At 40.1% G+C, this 26,995-nt stretch overlaps 2 protein-coding genes across 8 annotated transcripts in view; one reads left to right on the forward strand and one right to left on the reverse strand.

The window, feature by feature from the left end:
• The window catches only part of KDM1B (lysine demethylase 1B), a 27,670-nt gene extending 12,354 nt beyond the window's left edge, over window positions 1-15,316 (reverse strand). Inside the window, exons 1-13 of one of the 3 annotated variants that reach the window (XM_050970381.1) lie at window positions 15,262-15,316; window positions 15,014-15,086; window positions 12,393-12,495; window positions 11,386-11,510; window positions 9,460-9,549; window positions 8,564-8,675; window positions 7,759-7,875; window positions 6,736-6,774; window positions 5,399-5,603; window positions 4,127-4,311; window positions 3,087-3,263; window positions 2,116-2,190; window positions 1,389-1,526 (exon numbers count right to left, since the gene is read on the reverse strand). In XM_050970381.1, coding sequence (XP_050826338.1) covers window positions 1,389-1,526; window positions 2,116-2,190; window positions 3,087-3,263; window positions 4,127-4,311; window positions 5,399-5,603; window positions 6,736-6,774; window positions 7,759-7,875; window positions 8,564-8,675; window positions 9,460-9,549; window positions 11,386-11,510; window positions 12,393-12,482 — 1,353 coding nt within the window. In that variant the 5' untranslated portion in view covers window positions 12,483-12,495; window positions 15,014-15,086; window positions 15,262-15,316. Of the gene's footprint in view, window positions 1-1,388; window positions 1,527-2,115; window positions 2,191-3,086; window positions 3,264-4,126; window positions 4,312-5,398; window positions 5,604-6,735; window positions 6,775-7,758; window positions 7,876-8,563; window positions 8,676-9,459; window positions 9,550-11,385; window positions 11,511-12,392; window positions 12,496-13,873; window positions 14,027-14,500; window positions 14,614-15,013; window positions 15,087-15,261 lie in introns of those variants that run through there. The other 2 variants (XM_009093901.4, XM_018918295.3) reach the window with 2 other exon arrangements.
• On the forward strand, window positions 15,035-25,353 carry TPMT (thiopurine S-methyltransferase). Of its 5 annotated transcripts, none has more exons than XM_018918300.3 (9): window positions 15,035-15,164; window positions 15,868-16,028; window positions 16,809-16,901; window positions 17,983-18,115; window positions 18,600-18,652; window positions 22,495-22,569; window positions 23,284-23,369; window positions 24,389-24,433; window positions 25,220-25,353. In XM_018918300.3, exons 2-9 carry the CDS (start codon window positions 15,889-15,891, stop codon window positions 25,333-25,335), a joined length of 741 nt encoding a protein of 246 aa, XP_018773845.1. In that variant the 5' UTR covers window positions 15,035-15,164; window positions 15,868-15,888; the 3' UTR covers window positions 25,336-25,353. The 5 variants fall into 5 exon arrangements, with proteins under 5 accessions (XP_018773845.1, XP_050826348.1, XP_009092151.1 ...); XM_050970391.1 differs by having other exon boundaries at window positions 15,074-15,098; XM_009093903.4 differs by lacking the exon at window positions 15,035-15,164 and adding an exon at window positions 15,293-15,430.
• The last annotated feature ends 1,642 nt before the right edge of the window (window positions 25,354-26,995 follow it).

Here is a 26,995-nt window from a genome sequence, read left to right on the forward strand (position 1 = left end):
AAGGTGAGTACCTCACATTTAAGTGATACCATTTAAAAAACATCAACAACTTTGGTCAGAGTAACTCTTGCTCTCTTCAAACTGGAATATCAACAATCCTTCTATCTGTTAATTGTCCACAAATTGTTTTTTTCCCACTTTCCTATCATTTCCTTTATTGGGGATTCACAGAAACTTCCTCTGGAACTTTCCTGTCAGGCAAGGGGTAGTACAGAAATTTAGTCTGTTAATCAAACATGATGAACCAGTGTCCCTTTATTTCTACCTCAATTTATTTTCTAAGTCACAATTAAAATCAGTTACTTTCTACAACTTTCTGTTGTCTGAGGCCCAAACAGTTCCCTGAATTCGGAAATTGACAGGATATTGCTTGCCAGTTAACCACCAATGTTATTAACAACCAAGCAAAGAAAGAAATTATTTGGAATTAAACCTTGCTTTGTTTGTCCAACCTGCATGGAAAACACAACAGAGCTAAATTTGAATAAAGATGGTTTTGCATTCTACAGAGTCAATCCAGAAAAAATAGCACAAATATAGTGCTAATTTCTTCCTAAAGGCTTTTTACTTAGGACATGCTTCAGTGTTTTTCACATATCCTTATATCTCTCTAGACTGTTGGTCACCACTGCAGATCTTAAGATAGAGCTGTACTTTCTATGAAAAATTACATTAAATGACCACAAAGGGATGAGTATCTGAAGTGTATCCTGAAGTCATTGTTCCCCATTTAATAAATAAAACATGATTTTTAAAAAAAAAACCAGAATTTCTTAATGGCACTATAGGGCACTAAACAATTAAAGCAGCATGGGCTGGATTTGCATGTGTCTCTGAGGAAAACCCAAACTCAGATTCAACATGGAGAAATTCAAATTCCTACCTCCAAAAAACCAAAACAAAACTAGCAAGTCATAAGAATTTTTAAAGAAACTGAACCTCTGCATGTTTGCATCAGTAGCAATTTAGTTGGTAGACATGTTACTCTTAACCGGTGCAGAATTTGACTAGAAATATCAAGAGGCAGCAAAGGCAGATCCATCACAAAAGCCTTTCATCCCACAGTAAAGCCTTTCACAGCCCTAAGGAAAGCTGCTGGGGACCTTTTATGTTACTATCTGTAGAAAAGAGGAAAAAAGTGGTTTCTTCTGGTTTGGAAGCTGGAGCCACCTCGCTTTTCCTTACATACTGTGCCTGAAACCATTCTAGAGCCCTTCTCAGTTCCCAACTGTTATCAAAGATATATTAGCAGCGTGGAGTTTACTTACAATGCAGAACAGGATTTTAATCATGTCACAAGAAAAGGACTCCCACCCTTACCCAGCCATCTGAGCCTGGCTTTAACAAGTTTTTCACTAGTGATAATCATGACCACTGCAGGAACCCACTTGCTCACACATTAGTGCCATTGGGTTGTTGACACATCCATTGACGATTTGTGCACCTCTTCCAACAGTGACTCCTGTGAATGTCTTGTCGTCCCACACTCGGCCACCAATTCTGTCTTTAGCTTCTAAGACAATGACCTGTGGCAAAATGCAGCTTAGTAAATTGCAAGATTTAATTATATTAAACATATCTGGTCAACTCCAGAGCAAAGGAGAAAACAAAACACAAAAAAAACTCCTGAGCAATCCAGCAATGTTAGCCATCTTAACACTTCTTTTCATTTCTGGATTACTTGTAGTTAAGTTATGCATTTAAATCATCTTAAAAAGGTTACACTTTGGGATATACACATATAAATATAACTGTTACTTTAGAAACAAGCCAAACAAAAATAAGCCTTCTTTTTAAAAAAGCTGGAGATTTATTCTGGAAATCTCAAAATTGGAGTTTAAGGCATGCTACAGGCTATTAAACACAATGATCTGGGTGCAGTGTCTATAAAAAATATATGCTGCATGCTGTTTAATTTTAGATACAAATAAATGCTGGTTTTAAACAGCAGGTTTACTCAGTAAAACCTCAGATTAATTAGGGTGCCCTATTAATTAGGGTGCCCTGTACATACAGTTTTGTAACAAGAATGTAGGCTTTTTCTTTTTGATGAACAACACTTTTCAAAGAGAGCAAGTGTGATTTCCTAAAGTAATGTACTCTAAAGCTTCTTACCTTAATTCCAAAGTTGTGCAGTTGTCGGGCTGCTGCTAATCCTGCTGCACCAGCCCCAACAATAATGACAGATTTCTGAAAAATATTAAAGTATTTAAATAAAAATAGTTAGAAATAAATAGAAATTGTAATTTCACTCTCATTTGCTAAAGGTAAAAATGTTTGTAGAAGTGTAGGCTCTCTTGTCATCTAAAGTAATCTGTGATAACTTTTACAGATGGCAGTGCATTTAATATAGAAAAAAGATCAGCAGTAGCTTTGAAAATAGTTAAAGTTTTTAAGGACTTCAAAAGAAGATGCCTCAGGATTTTTTAACAGAAAGTGCTGAAGTAACAAAAAGTAACAAAAGTAGGAATCTAATTGAAGATATCAGACAAGAAACATACTTACCTTGTAAAGATTTCAATCTTAGGTTGGGTTGACCAGTAAAAACTATTTTATAAATTAAAAACATCTACAAATACACTTTCCAAACACGACTTACAATTTCTAGGAGATATTCTGTTACAGAATACAGTAATTTAATAAGCTTTGGGTGCTATCAAACAACTTTCTAGTCATAAACATGTTCCCTCTTAATCACAGTTCTTGCAAACCAACCTGGAATAGCAGTTTCCTCACCTAAGGAAACAGAGGTGTATTCTAGGAGCCACAGAACCTGTACATTTTTCACACAGTTTCCATCCATTTGAACAGCACACTGAATGCACAAATCCATGGAAATTAATTCCATAGATTTTAGTGGGAAAAAATCTTTTTTGGAAGGAGTCTAATTGATGTAGTTTCCATACCCATTGAAGGCATAAGAGAACAATGTTAAAAACTTTCCATATATTAGGTTTTAGATATAATTTTACCTATCATTCCATACATTTATGTAAATGAGCCAAAAATCCAGAACCAAACAAATTATTGCATGCACCATGTAGTTTTATAGCACTAATAATGTAGGGATTATTACAGCAACTTACATTGTGGTATTCCTTAGGAAGAAGGTACTGGTCAGGACTGACTGACAAAATCCCTGTATTAATTAGCCCTTTCCTTGTCATGAAATACAGGATCCTCTCCATTTCCTGTACACAGCGGATCCGCACAAGCCCCCGAACAATTATATGATGGACACATTTCTGAGGGGTGAGAGCCTCCTGCAAAGGAGAAAGGAAGAATAGAAATTGTTGATTTTCTAATATTCCATTTATTCATAAGTTTACATCATATTTAAACTGTAAACCAAATGGTAAAAAAATCACACCTCAGGCTGCTGAGAGCATTTTAAAAGAATTTTTGTGGAAATTTCTTGTTAGCGAGCTTTACACAGTAAGGTAACAATTTATTAAGTAGGATTAGCATGGAAGAAAACCAAGTGAGTCTACAAGAGACTTTTGATAACTCCATGGTGTGTTCCATTAGTACAGGTATTGAAGCAGATCCCCGTTTACAAAATGAATCTAGATGGTGGCAATGTTCACAATGGCATTCCAGTAAAATCCATTCCAAAATGGCATTCTGAAGGAAAAGGAGATTAATATCCAAAACCTTTCACATAAATGCAGACATCCATATCAGAAAGCATTGGTATGTGAAACTTCAGAAGTTCTATTTAAGGCAGTGCCATAAGTTAGCCTAAACAAAAAGACAATCACTTCCCTGTCCAACAATCAGGTTAAAAAAAAAATCAAATCATAAAGCACCACAAAACACTGTTTAGATGTGTTCAAGCATCCCTTTAAAAAGTTAATAGCTGGGCAAGCACTGTAGAGTGATAATAATTTTAAAACTTCTGATTTTTACTGCAGAAGCTCCTATGCAGGGAAGGTACAGGGAAAGGGGTAAAGGGGAAAGAAAAACTCAACCCCAGCAAGTCCCCAAAACCCAGCCAATCTTAGAAAGGACTTTCAAAAACATGGGAGCAATTTTTCTGGTGCATAAGGAGACATCCAAGGAGTCCCCATAACAGAAAAGGTGCTATTATTTTTAAACAAACAAATTAATTATCAGCATCTCTTACCTTGCAGTTTGTGTACCACAAAGCCAAAATCAAGTTTCTCAATGCCAGGTACATGGTAGGGTCTCGTGAATATTCTGGGAACTCATAGAGCTCATCCAGTTCCATGACATCTGGCCTCACACAAAGTGCTTTCCCACATTCATTGGGTTGGTAAAAAGGCTGGAAATACTTGTTCATGCCTGCAACTGCATAAAGAACACACCAGGAATTAGTCATACTACATCATATCTTCATCATGTCCTTCTCCATCTAAAACAATCCACTGACCTCACACAGATAATAAGTAAGGAAGCTTTCCAGCCTCTAGCACCCTCCAGAATGACTTCATTTACATGGCTCTCCTCCCTCCTGCCCTCTAGGCTGTGCATTAATTATTGTCCTGCTGCCTCATGGGTATGCCCTGGACCTATCAGAGCTGAAGTTTTGTCAAAGAAACAGTAACTTTTCGTGGCACTCCAATGCCATGAGGAGTCCAACAAGGAGCAGGATCTAAATTCAACTGTGAGGATTGGCATCACTGTACAGACTCAAGCAGTACTCTGAACTCCTTTCTTCTTCAACACCCAATACTGCCCAGAGTAGGTAATAATTACTCATCTTCCACATTCAGTATTGGTAGCTCTATGTAATGAAGTTTTCTGTTAAGCAGATATAACATCTGCTGAACATAGGAACAGATTTATTTTCAGCACGTAAGGAGAACAAAGCCTGCTAGGACAACACAGAAGCTGAAATTTCCCCAAAGCACTCTCTCTGAGATGAGTGTGACAATCCTGAATTACCTTTCTCTATACCTGACCTGTTCTGCCAATCTGCACTCCCAGGCTGTCCCTAGCAAAAAAAAGAAACCTAAACAGAATCTGAATGCCTTAAGAAATCAATTTCTTTTCTCCAAAGCCCCAAAGATCCACGATATAAAAGCAGAATCCTAGGGTTTTTTGATAAATCTTCATTTCCTTAAGAATGCAAACAGTTTTAAGTACCCTCATGATAATTTCTTGTTTCTGCACACAAATGACAGTAGCACACAGAAAGCCTCTGCAGTCTGTGCTTACACTCCCTAAAGAAAAGCTGTAAGAAATGTATTACCTTTATCTTACAAACAAGCAAATGGCATCAAACAACAGAGGCAGTCACACAGAGGCTGTGTTTTAGTGCTGAGAACAGAACCAGTGTTCTGAATCAGGGGAATTGATGTGCCTTATAAACTCAGTTAAAAGACAAAATGTATCAAACCTATTTAAGCAACAGAGCTCAGCGGATGGCCCTTACCAGTCACATTAGGCACGCTCTTTAGGTGCTCTAACTTCACAAGGTTGGATTCACCAGGTAACCGATTAGTGCTGGTACAGGATGGACTCATGCCCACGCAGTCTGGATAATATGCAGCTAGAAAGGGAGCTGCCACACTGTCTTTCAGCAAAGGAGGGAGTATGAGCATGGAGTACCACCAATGGTCTGAAACTTCAGCCACTCTCTGGCCAAGCGGAGAAGTGAAGGAAAGAGGGGAGAAGAGAACATGTCAGTACTTAAAAAACGTTGGAAAATTAACCAATTTCCCCCCTCCCTCCAAAACTGAGACCAAAAAGCAGTAGAAGTATCAATCTCAGAATTGCAAGTCATAAAGACATTTTCTCTCCCTCTTTCCCCTTCCTCAGCCTGACAAAGAAAACCTGTAGTATTGATCTCTTCTCAGACATGGAGCTGAAACTTCACAAACTCTGTACCATTTGGAAAGCAAACAAATGAGACATGCCATAACAACACATCTATGCCCTATTAAGCCCTTTATAAAACATTTACAGTCACTTATGAATCCAGAAATCTTAACTTAGAACTAAGTCCACACCAACTAATTAATTTAATTTAGATTCTGTTATCCCCATCAAAGACCTTCTGGAACCCCAAGAAGCGCTAATGATTCACCCTTAATTTAGAAGTCAGACACGCATTAGGGAAACAAAGCCACAAAGCTTCTACAAGAGTCAACAATAAGCTTGAATGTGTTCCCTGTAGAAGTACCCTGTAGAACACACAGAAGTACCTCAGGTACACTTGTGAACATGGCTTATTGAACATAAGTTTATATGAAATCAAATCATGTCAGGGTGACATGATCACAAACCCCTTGAAACACCAACATACATCATGTATGTACATTTTGTATTACAAGGGAGAGGAGAGAAAACATGCTTAGGTGCTCTCTTGCAGTCTTCAAAAAAGTGAGACTAGATTGACTAAAGATAGAAACCACCTGAAAGACAAGGAAATTTTAGGATGGAGAATTTTACTTGAAAGTTGGCAACTGAATACTATTTTGCCTGATCAAAAATGAGAATTAGGAATAAACTTTGAGTCACAGGCCATGACTAAAGGACACCACAAACCACTTGAAAGCTACTTAGTATGGTAAGGGAAAAGAGGAAAAAGATGAGAAAATAAAAGGCCCTAGGCTCTGTTGCAAATAGTGTTTCTCAATTTCCTGACCAAAATGCATAAATACTGGCATAATTGGTCAAAGAAGCAAAAGAAAAAAGGAAATAAATATGCCATGCTTTAAGATTGCTTTCATATTCTAGGACAAATGAGGAGGAACAGCCACTACTCACCAAGTCCTCAGGCATGGAACATTGGTCTGAGCCCTCAATCTAAAAGAAAAGGGAATAGCATGAGAGCTATTCTTAAGCTGTATGGAAAAAATTGAGTATAAAGCAAAATAATTTTCTATGGCATATTCTCTAAATTAAAAAAAAAATTAGAAGTGCTTAGTGTTAATCTTCTGTAGTAGACGTGATTGTTAAAAAAAAGAGGTAGAGAAATGTGTAGGTTAAAAACATAGCCCACCATAAAGCAAAAGCACTCTAAAAAATGTTTGTCATTTGTTAAGTAATTTTCTACTGATCAGACATTAAAATATACATTCTATTCCATAAAATGGGATAGAAGATTGAAACAAATTCGGAAAAAAACAACAAAAATTTATAGAAAAATTCGGGAAATGGCCCACATTTTTCCAGAGCAACTCTTCTAGTCTAGACTATAAAAGAGAGTTTCTTATTTATTTTAATAGTATCTTTATCACAGAGTTTCAAAATTAAATGCTGATCCTTCAATTTTTCATATGGCCACTATTTTCATGTTATGTCTTTTCATGTTATAAGTGCCATACAGATTCTATGGCACTTTGAGGACTCTTTCAAATTTCAGGAGTTATCTTCATGCCAAAGCTGAAACTTTTTATGTAAAGCTCCATGACAGACTTGATAGCAATTAGGAAAAGCTCATTGAGCTTTTCAAATGCTTTCCTCAATAATGAAAAAAGGCCATACGAAACTGAAATGCGAATTTTGGTGTATTTCTATTTTGTACATGCTGATAATAATCACCTAATGTAGGATTTTACAATTGACTGTGCAGACAAAGATATTTCAGATACTTCTTTCTTGACATTTCTAGACAGAAAACAAAATTCCAAGCAGCATGTAGGCCTGTCACTGTGCAGCTCTCCAGGCCATCAGACTTTCATTTTGACATTAGAGACACTGAGCATCAAGCAAGAAGAAATTAATTTCTGCAAACAAGAAATCCCAACTTGTTAAGTTTCAATATGAGCAAAAACTGTTGTGTGGTACCTTGGTGGAATTGTTCAGTTTCATACCACATCTGTAGGTTTTTGCTATTTGTGGTGTCAGCTGGATTTCCTTTGTCAGCTGACGCCATTTACCACATTCTGGTTTTGTGCACTGCACCTACAAGTCAAAAAACAAACATGTTTTTACTCGTTGCTTGTGATTACAGATAAGATGATTGCAACTTAAATAACCAGTTAGAAAGAAGGCAGACATGGGAAAGTTGTAAAATATGATTGTTAGATACGTTCTTGTGTAATCATCAGGTCATAAGTAGTGTTTGATCTACAGAAATCTTGTACGCATTTCTGCAATACTGAATTTTGCACAGAACCTAAGGCCAAAATTAATTCAATTCCCCATTACTATGGTCTTTGGTAGACTTTGCAAGCATTACTTCAAAAATATATTCTTCATCACTTAAAGAAAAAACAAAACAAACAAAAAAAACCTCAAACAAAATACCACTACCACCAAAATTCCTTCCACTCTTTTTAGCAGGGAAATACAAAATCTGATTTCAATGTCTTTCACACTCACATTTTTCCTGCCAAATCTTATTCTACCTGAAAATCACAGCTGCTGCTTCACTGAAAAGTAACAGAAGATTGGTCTTTGTGGGGTGTGGAGAAAGTCTCCAACAGTGGAGGTACTGATGAGATTTTTTTATCTTAAGCTTTTTCACAATCCTCTAATACTAGGGAAAAAAGCCCCACAAAAACTTAGCTGACCTGCTGCTTGGACACCAAAATATCAGAAGCACATCAGAACATCACATTCCTATTAAATAAATCACCTTTCACCTTACCCAGTAAGGAAGCTGTTGATCAGCCATAAAGGCTTTTGGACTGGGCTCACTTTTACCATTGCTTGTCCAAATCCTTTTCCAGGCAGTGTATTTCTCATAACCATCTTTATGGCTAAGAAGAAAGAGAAAACAGCAAGCAGTCAGAAAATTGAATATCTAGTTCGCTTCAAGCAATAGCAGTTACTCTAAAATTAAACATTATATATAAGAACAGAGAAATAAATCTGTAGAGAGCACTCTGTTTCTGCTGTTGAAAGGAGAGAATCATGATTCTTACAAAAGCAATAAATTGCATTCTGACCATCATGTCCAGTTGCTTATGAGCACAATGCCTGGTACCTAAGGCCTGGACTGAGTGATGGGTACTGCTGAGCATACAAGCACACAAGGGTCTGGGTAGAGCTGGATGTAACTCCCACTCAAATGGGAAGGAGCTTGAAGCTGAAAGCACTCTGTTAGCCGGACAAGAGTCTTCATGGTCCCTGAACTGCAATAGTTAAACTGATTTCGAATTGCTTTCTATTGTACTGCTTTAGAGAGACAAGGTCTCCCGGATACACAGTGCAGAGTAAACTTATAAGGGAAAACACATTTACTCATAATTGTTCTCATAATTTAAAATTCTCTGACATCGTTTTTAAAAAAGACAAAAGCTTCAGAATAATTGCAAATACACAAACCAGCCTGTCTAAACTAACCAGTTTTGTTCACGCTGCCCTATTTAAGTTGATTAGTCCATACAACACCTGAAGTTTTATCCTCAATGTCTAAGCCTCACTCTGACCCAAGCAAGCACAGAGAACCAATCTTTGTATTATGTTTATGTACATGATGTTTCAACAGCTGCCAAACTTTAATGAGCTCTGAAAGGACACAACCTTAATTGGTAAATCTACCTTCGGTAATAGTGGTCAAAACATTCATTGCAGAAGTGTTCCCCACAGGACAGATGATACCATCTAGACGTATACCCATTTTTTGCACATCTGTAATGCAGGAGACACAGAAACAGTTTTATAGTACATTTAGGAAAAAAAATCTTTCTATTGACAGTAGCACGTTCTAGAAGAGGAACAAAATATTCAGAACAAGCCAGGGCTTTATGTTACATTCATGAATGCTGAGTTACACATGGCACTACAGCCATACAAATAACAATAAGGTCATTCCAATTGTCTCAAACATTTCCAATTTCCAAACTAAGCAACACCAGATGCAAGGGAGGCAAAGAGTACACAATGTGCAGTTTTATAGTTGGTCTGGCTTTCAGCAGCCTCCCTCTAACAATGGTCAACTGAGCCTGTCTTTAGTACCCTATAAGCAGGCATTTCCTGAACATGAAACAGTGAATGTGTGCTGTGACACACTAAGCGTTTTGGAAATGTGTAAGATGACAAAGCTCCTCTCCACAAGAACTTAGAGTTCCTTTACTTTGTTGTATTTTCTTCCAATATTAGTGCAGAATTGGGAGGGATCATTTAAATTAGCTTTTTTCTTGTACATGGGATCAATTGATTCATAAGTCATTACAATGTTCTGTCCCCAGAACAACTGACAAAACTATAAATGCAAATCTGAATACAAAACAGATGTTCCCTATTTTTTTCTCATGTACAACTTGTGATTTTAGCCCAGTGAGACAAAACCCTAAGGAAGCAGTTATGCATCCTCAGCATTTGTTCTTTACCAGTCTCAAAAAGAAATATCCATTACAAAGATTACATTCATCAGATAAAGCAATCGTTCTTCACTTAGAATACTCTCATTAAACTCATTGAAATTATTCAAGATAAATGCACAAAGTATAAAGCAGTGACCTAAGCTACTAACTCAAGCAGCCATGAAATGAGCTCATCTCAAACAGATAAATTTGAAAGTACGTACTTAGAGGGGGGGAGGGCATGGGAAAGATGAAAATCAAAATATTAAAATAACAATTCAAGAAGATGAGTAAGCAGTATGTATTGTTTCCTAAATAAAAACTGTAATATCATCAATGCTGATCTCACAGGTGCTCACTTCCCAGACAAGTCTCTCAAAGTCTCTTAGGCAACTGCCAAAACATTTGGCTTCTCTATGACAGCATCCAGAATACATTGACTTCCTGCCACCAAAGAACAATCCATGGATATAACTAAATGAAACACATAGTTTTATTTATTTTTCAGTGCTATAAAGAAGGAAAGTTTGTCTCAATTATCAGGGCAGGAGGAGTGCTACATAACTACAGTGTGCCTGCTTCATAATGAGGTCTAACACGTTGCCTATTATAGGTATACCTTGCCATTATTATGCATTCAAAACCACTAAGTCAGTATGCAAAAGCACTTGTGAAAGTGCAGAGGAAGTGTACAAGAACAAAGAGTTCAGGTAAGTATGACTATCTGTCCTATGACCTAAAATTTCAAGGCTAGAATCTCACCTCAGACTGCAAAGCATTCCAGTGAAGGAGTGTTAAAGACTTTCTACAGTAAATGATGGTTTCATTTTCCATCTTGAAAGCAAGTTTAGCTTTCTCAGATTACACTAATATGCTCTCACTTTCACAGAAGCAAGGCATGTTCCAGAGGACACCATTAATAACGTAAATAAGCATATCCCAAAGATAGTCTGTATCTGAATTAGCAACTTGCACAGGAGAAAGTTATGGACAACAGAATAACTTGTGACATTTTCCTGGCACCTTAAGACTCCTATTAGCAGTATCTTTCAATTTTCCCTCTACATTTAGATATGAAGGAATTTTTCAGAATATAGTTAGAATCCTAAACTTCAGCTGCAGGTAGAAAGTCTACAAAAAATGCAAATAAAAAGTAACAAACCTTTCTGCTGCACTGGCAAAGCAAACGGGACATGTTGCGGTGCATCCAGCTTTTTCACACTTTCTATATTTCTTCTCTGATGCTTCATCATCATCATCTGCTGCTTCAGCTGCTTTCTTCTTCACCTAATAAAGAATAGCTGGAATCTGACCATAAATGACACAAATGCATCCTCTAGAATCAGACAGTTTTGCAGCTTGTGAGTGGCAATCCTGTAGTTAAAACAATCCTAATGAAAATCTTTGCTACCATTGTGAACTAGCTGCAGCATGAAACAGCTGTCAAATTAGGTCAGATTTTTCCACTCAAAACCAAAAAATCCACAAAAAACCCACAAAAAAAAAAAATACTTCCAAGCCCACAGTAAGACTGGAAATATCATTTATTTCTAAAAATTTCTTGCCTTGGTCTAATTGATGGCACTGAAGAAATTATAAGCAAAACTTCCAGTTTAAATAGTATTTTAAGCTCCATCATGTGCTAATGAGTCAACCCTCATGCATCCATTTTATTTCTCCTTTGGAAAATCTCCTCTTTTAAAATACTTATTGGTATTAATTACAAGTGGCAATCCTATCTGTGCCTCAAATAAAATACTAGGGAAGGCTTTTTTGGATACAGACATTTTTTTGGATACAAAACTGTATACCAAATGTCTCTTCTGGGCCTCAAAGGTGTTGTGTATTATGTTGCTTTAGGTCTCTGTCTGGATGGGCAGACAGCTTTGTCTGACTGTACAGAAATTTGTCATTGTACTTTTAACACATTAAGTACTCTATATAACCTTATATACATTAAGTATATAAGGTTATATAGAGTATTTATCTTTTCTGAATATCTTTTGCAAAATGACCTGTTTATTCACAGAACTACTCATTCTCCTTCTCTGTGGATAAGTAGTCCAAGCCCTAACTTATCCACAAGGAAGCCCACGTTCCTTACAAATGTCAACAGAAAATAAAAATATCAAAGTACAAACTCTCGTGTTTTTAAATTATTATAAATACCTGTCTTCCAGAACTCCTCACAGGAAGGTTGTCTGGAGACTGATCTGAAGAACATGCCTTTTTCTTCGTTCGTACCCTTCCCGTTGACATTGTATTGTTAGATCTGAAAAAAGGTAGGCAATAGTTAATCAATTTAAATTGCTTGACTTTGCAGAGCTAATGACAGGCACTCACAATACTACTTTTCACAGAGTTACCTAGGTAAGAATCTGTTCAGCTTGACTGTTAATTCGAGTAGAAAATGGGAATGAGGCATTACAGGAAAGGAACAATACTACTATTTTAAACTAAATTCGTCATTAAGATTAGATCCCTGAGTACCTCTTGACAGGCTGTTCCAGATCAGCATATCCTGGATTTCAATAATCTGATTTGCATTACGTGAAGACCTGGACTGGAATTTGGTTTGGCAAAGTGAACAGACAACTCAATGCTGATGCAAGCATTCAAATACCACTTGGAGTAACACTCATCCTGCTAAGTACTGATTTATTGGCAGCAAGAGATTTGCACTGTAAAGCACTTTTCCAGAGTAGTGAAGAGATGTTTAATACCAGATGAGCAACCAGTTCCAAGACTTGCACAGCCTACTATGAAAAGAGATCAGAATTTGAAGTCTGGACAGCCATTATATTGCATCTGTAAGTGATTTGAATATTACAAAGTTTGTTGTTAAGTATTCTACAGGACAAAATAAAATATTTACGGCATGAGAGTGCTCTGTAGCTGTCTTTGACTGCATTGGTAGGAGGACAGAATGGACCACAGTTAACCATGCAAACTGGAAACTACAGAGTGTAAGAAAGTATGATGCAGAAATATGAAAGCATATTTTAAATCAAAGGCATTCTTTTCACAGGGAGTAAAGCACAAAGACAGCCTAGAGGAAAAAGTAAATCCAAAGTATGCTCTACAACATACAGAAAATAAGTGGAAATTAACCCCTTGTACTACAGCACTGCAACATGAATGTTATTTTGTTGTAATAGGGATCAGTTTGTAATTATGTTTTTGGGAGGGTTTTATATATATATATATATATATATATATATATATATATGAGACTTCTCAATTCTCCCTGTTTCAGGATGCAACTTCCTTATTCAACCTGTCCGTGATGGACAAGGCAGCAGTATCTTCATTCAGAAATTCTGTTAAAAGTCAAGGTAATAGGAGGAGAGTGGGAATTTTGACAAAATTTTATCTTAAGCTGATTCAAGTCAAGTAAACTGGTGCTTCATTCTCCTCTCAAGATAGGAGAAATTATTTGTGAGAGGAAGACAAATCACATGAGGATATCCACACATGAGAAAAATTAGTTCAAACAACCCAATACAAAATTAAACTTTGTTTCTTGTATGTATCACCTCCAATTACAACTAGCCAGAGGTAGGAAAAAAGTTATAAAGTCAATCTCTATTGATCTCTGAAAAAAAAGAAAAAAAGAAAAAAAAAATTAGCATCACTTCACTGTAACTTACCACTGTATGGGGGTGGATGAGGCTGGAGAGTAAAGAAAACCAACCAGTTTCATTTACATGAGATTTCCCTAAACTAACGCCCCAGAAAATGGTGGATTTTAACCCTTAGAGCTTTCTTTATGTATCAGTGGCACAACAGTATCTCTCTGTGTCACCTAATCTTCTGATGGCAAATAATCATTCTGACATGCCAGGGTCCTTACAGTCAGAGGCTTCCAACTGAGCAAGGAGTTCCAAGCAAGGCACCAGGTGACTCATTTTGGTGACCATCAGGTGATCACAGTCTGCTGCTGCTGCTGCTGTGGGGCCCTTTTATCCAAAAAGGTAAAAGAACATGCGAATTTTGCCTTATGTATGTGAGGAGTAGGAAAAGTGTCAATCACCAGGAAGTTTGATAAAAATATTTCAGATTCAGAGAGGCTGCCCATTTTGAAAGGCAGAGGTCAGTTGTACAGAACTGCAGCCATATTTTTGCTTTTACCCCTTCAATAGGGGTAAGAGGGAGGTGGGGAGAAAGGGAGAAAAAGGTCAGGTGTATGATAATTTGTGCCCACTTCCCCTGACAAACCAAAAAACACCGTCCCAAAAAAACAACAAATTTTTATAGAACAAACAAACATGGCTTACTCTACGAAGCTTTACATGACTTTGCATCCTGTCCTGTAGACATCTTACTGGCTGAGAAAATAAGCCCTTTAAAAGGAGAGGGATGCATAATGCGCGAATGTCACATTCAATAACGTTTCATCCGTCCGTAATGCGTGGCCTATATCGGAAAGCTTTGTGGGGTTTACCTGCACAGTTGGCAGCAAGTTTGTCTTTGGGGAAGAGAAAAAAAATTAAGAAAAGAAACCACACAAGACACACACTGTCAGAGACGGGGAGGAAGCGAGAGCAGCCTGATTAACACGGCGAGCGCACACACCTCTAAAACTCAGCCCGAGTCGAGCGGCGGCGCCCAGCCCCGCCGGCCGCGGCTGACAGCGCCGGCCCGGGGCCGCGGCAGTGACAGCTGGCGGCGGGCGGGGGTCCCAAGGGGCAGCCCCGGGCAGGGGAGCCCCCGCGGCTGGGCTGCCCCGGAGCCGGGCGGGGGCGGTGTCGGCGGCGGGGCAGGCGCTGCGGTCAGCGCCTGGCACTCACCTCAGGGCCGGGTCACTCGGGGGCCGGAGACCACATTCACGCGTGTCCGCGCCGCCTCCTGCTAGAGCTGCAGCTGGAAAAAAGGGTGGAGAAGGGGGAAGGAAGGGAGGGAGTGAGAAAGAGAATGGGGAAGGAAGAGTGAAGCGGGGAGGTGAGGACGGGGGCAGCGCTGGCACCTGCCCTGCCAGCCCGGGGAGGAACAAGCGACCCCGCGGTGGGCGCTGCAGCTGAGGGAGGGAGTCACTCACCACCACCGCCGCCATCCCCACCGCCATCCTCCTCCTCCTCCCCGGTGCCGTGCACCCTCAGCCCGCCTCCTCCTGCCGCTGCTTCCGCTCTCTGCGGTGCGTAGCGAGGGGGAGGGCGGGGAGGCACCGCCCCGGTCCCGCCGCCCTCACGGGACCCGCGGCCGTGCAGGTACCGCGGCTGCCGCGGCCCGGGTGGGGGGGCCGAGCGGGGCGGCGGCGCTGAGCCACCACGGGTCACCCCGCGGGTCCCTCGGCCCCAGGAGCCGCTCGCTCCCGCCTTCTGCCCGCGGTTTTCACGGGAGAGAAGTGTCGGCATCTCCCTCCTTCGTTACCGGGGTAGGGGGGCTTCTCGATGGGTGCGAAAAGGGCGGCCACCGGCGGACCCGCAGTGCTGGACAGGCCCGTTCAGCCGCCCCGGCAAACAGGGTCTGGCCGAGTCTATCGGGAGCGAAAAGTGTGCTAATAGCTGCGTCGCTTTCGGGACATTGCGACTGTCACCAAATGGTGATCTCTTGAGATCTACTAAATTTTTGTCCGGTTCGAGGAAGTAGGAGTAGTTCCAAACTATGCATTGGGTGGGGGTAATTCTTCTCTCTTTTTTCACAGCTACGAGCACTCCCTGAAGACATGGACCACTCAGCGGATGCATCCGGGCTCCTGGAAGCCTCTGATGTTGGGTCTCAGAAAGAGAGAGTGGTGACAGAGGAGGAATGGCTACAAAAATGGGAAATGGGTAACATCGGGTTTCACAAGGAAGAAGGGCATCCGTACGTGACTTCACTCTTCTGCCTTAGCTGTTTTAAGTAATGCCATGAGATGACTGGCTTGGCTCATTTGAGAAACTCTTAATTGAAAATGGAACATTTGCAAAAAAGCAAATTATCTTACATGGGCACATTTTTGTTTTTGAAACAAAAATTAATATAGATATTTTTGTGACCTACATTTGTCAAAGGACAGAGAAAAGAAAGTATTGAAATTAATTTAGAGCTTTTACTCTTGAATCAGGTTTTAAACCTTAGAGCTTGAACAGTTTAGCTAAAAAATCTTAAATTTTCTGATAGAGATGCTTTGCACTATTGTTCATGTGAAACTGGGCCTTGAAACTATGTGCAGAGGACATCAGAGCAACTACCATGCAGTAAAGGACCTAAGAGAACAAAACTGATTGTATAGTCTTTCAAGACCTGTAGAAGTGATTTGCTTGATGCAGGAGTTTCATAATCTTTCTGTTTAAAATCTCTGTTATGACCCTCTTAGAGGTGGGTCGGTTGGACTGTTTAGTTGTAAAGACAAACAGAAAATAGAACAAACAGAAATGTGTTGATTTCTGAATGACATGAAATTGACTTTCTTGCTGTGTAAGTAGAAGGTGAATGCTTTTATTTTATGTTTTTATTTCTAATGGCATGAAGTAAATTGAGCTAATAACATATGTGCCATGGTGGAGTTTTCATGCTACCTGGCATAGTGTGTAGCACTTGGCTTTTCATGTGCCAGCAGAAATACTCACAGAGTTAAGTAAACTGTGTCTGGTTTCTCTGCAGGCTCCTCCAAAAGTATCTGGATGTTCTTCTAAATGGCAGGAGTGGACTGAGGATATTTTTCCCACTTTGTGGTAAAGCAGTAGAGATGAAATGGTAAAACACAGATAATAAGAGCAAAAGTCTTACTTGATGTGGGGAGGGAGGGAGAGGGGGAATTCCCAACCTTATATTGGCCAGTGGAAATATGCCACATTTCCACTGCTGGGAAAGAAGTGTCACTGGAAGCTGAAGGGAGGAGGAAACTGGTGTTTTGTATAGTAGCATAAATCGAATGGATAAGGTCTGATCTGAAAGTCCTGCTGATTGTCCTAAGTTCAGCTTGGGGAATGCTGAATTGAAATGGACAGAGTGACTGAATCGATGCCCTTCCCAGTGCTGCTTTCCATAGCAATGCCAGCTTAAACTACCCACAATGAGGTCAGTTGTGTAAGACAACATTTTCAAGAGACCATGTGGCATGCCACTCTGGAAATTTAAGTGATTTGGGCTAAATGTAACTTCCTCTTTTTTTTATACTTTGTGTTTTGCTTTTACTTTTTTTTTTTGGGGGGGGGGGGGCGGGGAAGGTGTGGGAAGGAGTGTTGTATTTAAAATTAGGGCCTATATAAGCCAGTATTTTTTCTTGGAGGGAGGATGCACAAACCAAAACCTGCACTGCATCTTCAAGTAACCCAGCTATCAGGTTTTATCGCAGTACCTGCTCCCTAGGCTGGCTGTGGGCTCTGACACATATTGGTGTTTTGCTGAGCTGCAGCAGTGCAGAGGTTACTGCACTTCCTTTGCTGCCCATTCCTGCCAAGCCACAGAGGCAGCTGGGTGGACACTGTGCCTCAGTCACCTCAGTTCAGGGCACAGCACCTTTCTGAAATTGACAACTTCTCACTCTGATCCCCTCTGTTTTCATCGAGTTAGTAAGAATAAATGAATAATTCATTAAATCCAAATAAAGCATGTAAGTCCTTGTCAACCGTATGCTGAGTAGTGCTAATTTAAGCTCAGATCCTGGAAGGGAGGTGTTCAGTATCATGTGAACACTTCAGAAAGTCAGGATTAAACATATCAGAGCATCCTAAAACTAGGCTTTCCCTAATGAATAAATGATGTGTGGGAGATACACATTTTGCCCAGCCTGTGGGCCCAATGTAAACCTGGACCTTCTCTCTCTTGTGTGCAGGCTGGCGGACATGGGACACAGCGTTGTTGGTGTGGAAATCAGCGAGCAAGCAGTGAAGGAATTTTTTTCAGAACACAGTCTGCCTTATTGTGAGGAGCCAGTCCCTGAGATTTCAGGAGCAAAAATGTTCCAGGTATGTCAAATGATCTGGTGTGGTTAATCATGCAATGCTGGCATAACTGAGTAAAGAAGTCATTCTGCTTTTATGCATCTGTTTTACTGGTAATCATTCACCTCTCCTGAAGAGGTCTAAAAGGAAGGTCTGAGTTGTATTTTTGGACTGAGAAGTTATTCTTCTAAACTTACTACTTTGGCCTTCTTGTAACAGTGAAGCACCTGAATGTAGAAGGAGTGTATTTTAAAACTGCATGCCTTGATAGATTGATAAAAGTTGCATGCCTTGGTAGATTAGAACCTCTCTGGAGGGGATCAGAAGACTAAAACTAAAACTAAAAATAGTTCTGTGTTTTCCCCCATTGCACATAAATGTATTTTAAAAATTTCATTTTTAATAGTGTATGGGTATATTTTAAGATGTGAAGTATAAATATATACTTACGAGTCCGTATTTAAAGATAGTTAGCTGATAAGGATTGTTTCCTTTGCTTTTATTGTAGAGTACCTCCGGCAACATTTCCCTCTACTGCTGCAGTATTTATGATTTGTCCAGGTAAGAATACTCATAGTGTTTTACAATTCTCCATAATCAAATTTATATTAATACTGTCCAATACTATTATTTTATTTGAATCAGGCAAAGATTTGTCAGGTCCTCTTAAGCAAAATCATATTAATTTGTATGAGAAACTTGAATGGCCAATCTCCAACAAAAGTCTAATGGTTAATAACTACGGATGACAACTATTTATCTTTAAATGGGCTTCTTATTCCAAGTCATTCTGTGAAAGTTATCAAAAAAACATTTTTGCTTTTACAGTAAAACCAAATTATCTTTAACATTACTGATGAATTCTATGAATCAAAACTTTAGCACAATCCCTTTCTCAGAGTAATTTAGTAAAGAGAATATATTCAGAGGTGTCTTAGCACAATAGTTCCCTCTTCTTGCAGTTCTTACTCAGATGTGATTTTTCCCTAGATTATAAGGTTTTGGTGAAGTTTTTTGTGCTTGTTTGCTCTTCTTACAAGCAACTGTCAGGCACAAGAATTTGTCACATGTCCTTTCAGTAGGAGGTAAAGTCTTAACATTTACTTTGATGCGCTTTCCAGAACTAGTACATCCAGGCACAATAGGTAGTTCAGGACACCGGAACACCGTTTACTATATGATCTCTTTTTTTTTCAATCTGCCAAAACACTGGAAAAAAGACTATTCATTACTAGAGTCCAGAGTCTTTCAGATAGTAGACCATGACTGAAACTTCTGCTGCTGCAGCTGACTTGACTAGTGTATATATGTAACCAGTTTTGCAAAGCCTCGAATAGATGGGGTGTGTATGAATGTGACTTTGTAGATACTGCCTGGTTTCTGTCCCTCCAGTGTAGTTACTTGCTACACTGTAGATCCCTTTAAATCTTTATCACTGTGAGTAGACAAGTTGCCCAAGGATTGCTTAAGCTTCTCAGAAATTTTTGAAAAATTCAGTCATAAATTTTGTAGCAAGTAGTATGGTGAAACTTGTAACTTCTATCACAACATGGTGTAATAATACTTTGAAATAAACAAAAGTAGGTAATTAGTGACAATTTAAGTGCATATCACTGGAACCTGTACATAGTTTTTTGTCACAAAATCAATTGGCAGATAGACGTTCTCGATGCAGAATGAACTGTATTCCCAACTTCAGTCAGCAGATACCTGTGACTAGAAAAATGCACACACACTTCTAGTTTCTGTGTACAGACAATTTGATTAATTACTCAGTAATTATGGAAATTAAACTTAATTCTCTCTTGCTGAGGCTGGCCTACTAACAGGTCCCTTTCATCTCCATTAGCCTAGCATTAATTAGAAGAAAACTCAGATGTGCTCCTGACCTTTGTCGGAATGGGACATTTCAAAGACTCTTGCTAGTTAAAGAGTAACAGGAATTACTGCTCTTTCTGGGAATTCTGGGACATATGTAAAACAGTTATATTACTCAATCACTGTACCTCCTAATACAATTATGGCTGCAAGACTTCAAAAGAAAATCCAAAATTGCATTTACTGAAACTACTAAACATATGCAGAGATAGAAATTCACAAATTTCCTCTTAAATCCACTGGGTTTTCTGCAGATCTGTGAATTTCTGATTTCCATGTTAAATTTGTTAGATGTAGTAGTCCCTAACCCATGCTGAATGCCATATAAACACATAGCAGTGTGTTACAGTGAAAGCGCTTCCTCATACCTTAGTTTCATCCTGACTCTGTGTGCCTTTTTTGACCTTTACCTCATGGCTTCATTGTGTTGTGAAGGAAATTGGATGTGTAGAGGGACAAGGAGCACCCAGACACTCAGCAGGTTCTGGGATCTGGGCAGCAAGGAGACCAGGACTGGGGCAAGGCCGCAGCACGAGCTTGCCTGCAGCCTGGGATGTCTGTAGGCCTTGATGAAATAGCTTGGGAGTAAAGTACATGAAATGCATTTTTGAAGCCACTGCTGCCATTCCAGTTAGACCAGATTAAAGTTGGAAAGAAAAACCAAGTGCAGAAAACCTCAGTGGCTTGCCTGAGGTCACCCAGCAGACTCAGCTACGCAGAGAGGAGAACTACGTCCAAGCTTCAGAAGATCAAGTTTGTCACTTGCCCCACTAAACTCTCCTTTGTGCACTGCATGTCCATAGCTTGTTTAACAGTCTCTTTAAAAAACTCCTTTCACTTACAAGGCCGGTTATTTAAATTAGATGCTTAGACTTGGCAAACTTTAAAAGAAGTCAGCACTTGAAAGTGTTATCATGTCTCATCGCAGTAGAGTGGGAAATACAAGATCAGCATGTTGGTTAGAGGCCAGAGACTTAGCAATACCATTGCAATGAAAATAGCAGTGGTAAGAGAGTAGTTCTCATGGTTTAACTCTGGCTAAGGTGGTGGAAGTAAGAACCACACAGCTGCTTGCCCACTCCCCCATCATGAGATGATGGGGACAATCAAAAGGGTAAAAGTAAGAAAGAGATGTGTGTGGAGATGAAAACAATTTAATAATTAAAAAAAAAAATTAAGAAGTTGTAAGGAAAAAAAGTACATGACACAGAACAACCAAAGAGACAGGAAAATAAAACCCAAGAAAAAAAAGTGGTGCAAAGGAAAGCAGTTGCCCACCACCAACCAAGCAACTGATGCCTAGCCAGCAGCCAAGCAGTGCCCCCATCCACCAACCTCCCACCCAGTTTTATTGCTGAGAGTAGAAACAGATGGTCTGGAATATCCCTTTGCACAGTTGGGGTCAGCTGTGCTTACTGTGTCCCTACCCAGTGTCTTGTTCATTCCTGTAGTCTCCAGCCTACTCACTGGTGTCAGGGTATGAGGAGCAGGAAAGGTGTTGGTGCTGTGTAAGTGCTGCTCTGCAGTAACTTACTCATCAGTGTGTTATCAACATGATTTCAAACCCAAGTCCACCAGCACAGCCCCATGCATGCCACTATGGAGAAAGGTAACTCTACCCTAGCCAAAACCTATACACAAATGAAGACAGAGATGATGCAATTGGACTCTGACACCTGCCCAGTAGGCAGAAGGGTATTGCACAATTCCATGCCACATTTTTCTAAGTAAACTTATTCACACTTTCTTTAAAATTACGCAATTTATTTAATTACTACCTTACTGTCTAACCTCCTATTTTAATAATTACTAAAAACAAGGCTCGTTCTTATCCCCAGATATTCTTTTGTGTTGCTCTGGCTGCTCTTACCATCCATTAATAAAGGCATTTCTTGATAGTCTTGCTCACTGGCAGGCTTTGGGTGGCCACTGAAGCCATCTGCCAGCATATCCCGGAGCAAAACTAATGTCTGCAGCAGAGTTGCACTAAGTCAAGCAGCAGTGTAGCTTAGCTTTTCTAGCATTAAACAAATTGCAAGCTGAAGCTAACTGTCCTGGGCATGTAGCTGGGAAATCAGGTGTCTAAAGTTACTGAATGTGCTGAGTCAATGATAGTCAAGCAACAAGGCAGCTTCCTTAGCCTGCATATGAAATCATGCATGGTCAAGAACAGTTGATGTGCTGAATGTGTGTTAGACAGAAGCATGTGGTTACTGGAGACCCAGACTTGTAGCCCAAATGTGTTAAAAGTACATTCCTTCCTCCCTGCCATGTCTCATCAGTCCCTAGGGATGGGGAAGCACTGACCAATTCCCACACCTCTTTGCTATCGTAGCAGGACAAAGAACCAGGAGGGTTTCTTGAGCTCCAGATCCTGTTGGTTTGGATTATAAAACCAAACCAACATAACAGAAAGGTGGTGGGGAATCACTAGCTGCAGAATCCTTGTGACATCACAAAAGTGTCTGAAAGAAGCTGAAGGCCCCTGTTTACTATTTTTAAGCCTTTTCCTTATCTCCTTATAGCTCCATAATTGGCAAGTTTGATGGGGTTTGGGACAGAGGAGCTCTTGTAGCTGTGAATCCATGTGACAGACAACGGTGAGTAAATTTCATTGTTACTGCCTTTTCTCTGATGTATCAGTGACAAGCTTTTGATCCTGTGACTTGTTAATGAGTCATTTTTCATTTAAAGGATAAACCTACACAAGCTCTTCTCTACCACAAGCATCTGCTGCAGTTGCAGAGTGCTGTATTCTTCCTTCAGGAAGCCACCCTGCCTCTTGGTGGGAAAATATGTGGTTTGTTCTAAACCAGCAGAAGCAGAGATGCAAGTCTCATCTGAATTTTATTATCTCCTTTTCACCACATCTACTTCTGTCTTTGCTCTTTTCCTCCTCACTCTCCTTGATTACAAATTTTTGTTCTTGCCTACAGTCAGCCCAAATTTAGTTTGAACCTGGTCCCAGGATTTTTAATTAAATACAGAATCTTCAATTCACAATAATTTTAAAAGATAAGGACTGTACTGTGTACTGTATTCTAGACTGTGGTAGATGAATACTTTGTTTGTCTAATGATCTTGAGTTGAAAGTGCAGAAAAGATAAATGCTTGTTTATGAGGAATAAATGCAACCTTTATGTTTTTCATGTGTAGCATGAATTTTATGCTTCTGAAATTTAAACTAAGTTTTGGTTAGTCTGTGTGCAGTTCAGTTCAAATTCTGTCTGCATAGAAATGCATTTTGTTGAATATTTTGAATGCTATGCTTGAATGCTTTTCAAAAATAATAAAGTATAATTTTTTCCTTGTAGCTATGCCAGTTTGATGATCAGTCTAGTGGAGAAAAATTCTTCTTATCTCCTTGTTACAGTTTCATATGATCCAAACAAACACAAAGGTGAGAACTTTGTACCATTCATGTTGTGATTTTGCTCTAATACAAATTGTATGAAGATGTATTAGATGTACATGTATTAAATTGTAGAGGCATTAGTATCTTCCCCAAGATTTTTATCTGCATAGCTTTGTTAGCTGGTGACCCCAGTATGACTGTGTATAACTGTGTGTTAAAAAGTTTAGATATTGACCAAGCTTGGGACTAAATTTGTGTTTTCTCTAGCATTCAGACATGCTAAAGGTAAGTTGAGGACAGTCATGGTATATTAACAAGGAAATGAAACTGTAAGTGTGGCTGCTACAATGAAGCTGGAAGTCAAAGCACTTAAAAACATCCTGTCTGGCCTCGGGAGCTTGAAACACTCCCAAGAATGTCAGCTTCATGCTGTTTATCCAGTATTTGCAACCCAATGTGTTGCCCGTCTTGTGCCTCTCTCTCAGCCAGTACCATGCTCTGAATGTACTTGGAAGAGGTGAAATTCTGTAAAATAAGGCACTTTTCCTTTTATAGTTTTTGTATTGTGTATTGAAGTGGGAGATTTTTTATTTGATATTAACTCTCAAAAAAAAAAAGATTTTTTTCTGCTTTTGGGACATTCAGCATAATTTCCCCCCCCCCCCCCAAAAAAAAAATATGTCTTGCTATCACAAGGAAGAACAGTTTAATTCAGTGCTTTCCTTCTGACAATGTTCAGCTCTTAGCCTTAGTCATGTCACTGTAATATAAAGAGATTGTAGGCTGGATTCACACAGCACACTGAGAGTGGTCATATCCATGTCACATTCATGATTCCCTGCTGCAGCTGCAGATGAAGCAGCAGCAGCACCTGAAGCTGTGTGGCCTGCCAAGGTGCCACGAGTTTCTAGACATGTTTTCTGGTTCCTGCTGATGGTGCTACACCTTGGGGCCCTGTTACAGGTCAGGTGTTGTGAGTGAAGGGGTTGGCTCTCCTACTGCAGTGTAAATTTTGTCTTCTTCCCATGTCTCCTCTCTGATTAGCTTCACTCCTTTTCTTTCAGGCCCACCATTTTATGTTCCTGAATCTGAAATTAAAACTTTGTTTGGTGAGTAAAATTTCTCTTAACCCTTAGGAATTTTTTCAAAAAGACATAAAGAAGTTTATATGCCTTTACCTTGCACTGTGATGAGTGATACAGTCATTTGGTTCTTATCTAAAGGCTAGAGTCATGGAAAAATACTTGGAAAAATAAATACCATTTAGCCACAGGGATTTTGCTGGCATGGAAAATTCTCGGTTCTTCAAAAGATACAAAGAAAACCCAAGAGACAAACCCAAGTTTCTTTTCTCCCTTTGGTATCTTTTTTATTCTCCCAGGATTCATACTGCACTCAGTAATCCTGTAGCTGCAGTCTTAGAGTCCTGCTTGACCATTTTGTCTTTGCCTGCACCTCATCAACCAGTTGCCCTGGTTTCAATACAAGCCCTACATGTGCTACAGTTTCTACTGTACTTTTGTGACAAAAAAGGAAAGTAACATGGCACGCAAAGAAAATGCTAAAAATGTACAACTCAAATCCATCAAAATAATAAAATTTGGAGCTATGCCAGAATTTAACTTTAGGAGTTCCTCCTGGTGTGCTGTAATATCTCACTTTTAAATTTATAACTTTCTGAGACTCTGGCAGTGTTTGTGTGCAGTGAGTCATTGGCATAGATAATTGTATCCCAGTGCAAAAGAGAGCAATTAAGTTCTCCCCAGTGCATTTATGTCACTGTGTAAGGCACTGTGGGCAAATCTGTGGATAAGACTTTTATATTTTTTTCTGGACAGTTTGCATTTTTCATTGACTAATCATTCACTAATTTGTTATTCTTACCTCCTTTTCAGGCAACTGCTGTGAAATTAGGTGTCTTGAAAAAGTTGATGACTTCTCGGAGAGGCACAGACAATGGGGACTAGATTATTTTCTAGAGGTGCTATATCTACTAAAGGTTGTAGCTTGATTAAAATTTATTAAATAACTTGCCTCCCACCTTGCTTTTTCTTATATCTTACATTTTAAAATGAGGCATTCTTAGAGCAGGGGTTTTCTCCATTTTGCTTACCAAGTCAGCTTCTCCTACACAGTTGGCTTTACTACCTTGAGTTGTGAACAGCTTTTCTTAAACTCCATGCACAAACAGCCATTACCAAAGCATACCTTTTTCTTCCATATTGGTTCAGATCATGAAAGCTGTGAGAAAGAAATGTTCCTGTTCCTTTTCAGCCATTGCTGATCAACTCTGTCTGCGTAGCATTCTGCATTTTGCATTCTGACCAGGCAACTCGGCGTCGTCAGCCAGCAGCCCTGGGAGTGTGGCAGCTGCAGTTCAAACACTGTTTTATGGGGCACTGGGTGTGCACCAGGCTGGGCAGAGAGGTGGGAAGCTGCTGCAAGTGGGTTCCCTCCATCTCTGTGAATATATGTCAAGTAAAGAGCTGGCAGTGAGCGGGCAAGGCCAGGCAGCAGCTGCCAAGAGGAAATTACCATCCAGCAAGCAAGGCTGGAGGGAGGTAGACTGGATGACAGGGAGGAATGGGTGGGAAATGTCCTGGCAGTCGCTCACAAGTGTGCTGTTCCCTCATTTGAAAGTGCAGCTACGGGCAAGCAAACTAACACGACTTGGGTAAGATGGCTCAAAGAGTGCTGAGAGAGCAGCCAATGTTATTGCTAAACCATTCTCCATCATGTCCGAAAGGTCATGGAGTATGGGAGGAGTGGCTGAGGACCCCCCTTTTCCTTTTTTGGAGGAAAACCAATGTCGCTCCAGTCTTGAAAAACTGCAAGAAGGAGGACCTAGGAAACTATAGGCTAGTCAATCTCACCTTCGTCTTTGGAACAACCCATCCTGGATGTCATCTCTAAGCACGTGGAGGAAAAGAAGGTTATCAGGAGTAGTCAACATGGATTCACCAAGGGAAATGGGCTGGGCTAGTGGGACAGTGAGGTGACTGAGTGACAGAGCTCAGTGTTGTGATGAGGCTAGTTGGAGGGCTTTAGTAAGCAGTGTTCCCAGGGGTCAGTACTGGGTCCAGTCTTGTTCACCTTATTAATCAGTGACCCAAATGCAGGGACAGAGTGTACCTGCAGTAAGTTTGATCATGATACAAAACTAGGGGGAGTGGCTGACACACCACAGCGCTCTGCAGCCATGCTGCAGCACCTGGACAGGCGCAGGAGCCCGGCAGAGAGGAACCTAGTGAAGTTCAGAGAAGGCAAGTGCAGGGTCCTGCACCTGGGGAAGAAAAACCCAGGGCACCAGCACAGGCTGGGGGCTGACCTGCTGGAAAGCAGCCCTGCAGAGAAGGACCTGGAAGTCCTGGTGGTCAACAAGTTAGCCAGCAGTGTGCCCTTGTGGCCAAAAAGGCCAGTGGTGTCCTGGGGGGCATGAGGAAGAGTGTGGTCAACAGGACAAGGTAGGTGATCCTGCCCTTCTACTCAGCCCTGGTGAGGCCACATCTGGAGTACTGTGTCCAGTTCTGGGCTCCTCAGTACAAGAGAGACCTCAACATGGAGCAGGTCCATCAGGTCCCATAAAGATGGCTGGGGGACTGGAACATCTTGCTTATGAGGAAAGGCTGAGGGAGCCATTGTTTATCCTGGAGAGGAGGCAACTGAGAAGG

Source organism: Serinus canaria, chromosome 2 (genome assembly GCF_022539315.1).
Source record: "Serinus canaria isolate serCan28SL12 chromosome 2, serCan2020, whole genome shotgun sequence".
NCBI lineage: Eukaryota > Metazoa > Chordata > Aves > Passeriformes > Fringillidae > Serinus > Serinus canaria.

Coding starts and splice junctions, on each gene's coding strand:
- TPMT (XM_018918298.2), top strand. Junction 18,116..18,599: donor CAGGAGCAAAAATGTTCCAG/GTATGTCAAATG, acceptor CTTTTATTGTAG/AGTACCTCCGGCAACATTTC. Junction 22,570..23,283: donor AATCCATGTGACAGACAACG/GTGAGTAAATTT, acceptor TTTTCCTTGTAG/CTATGCCAGTTTGATGATCA.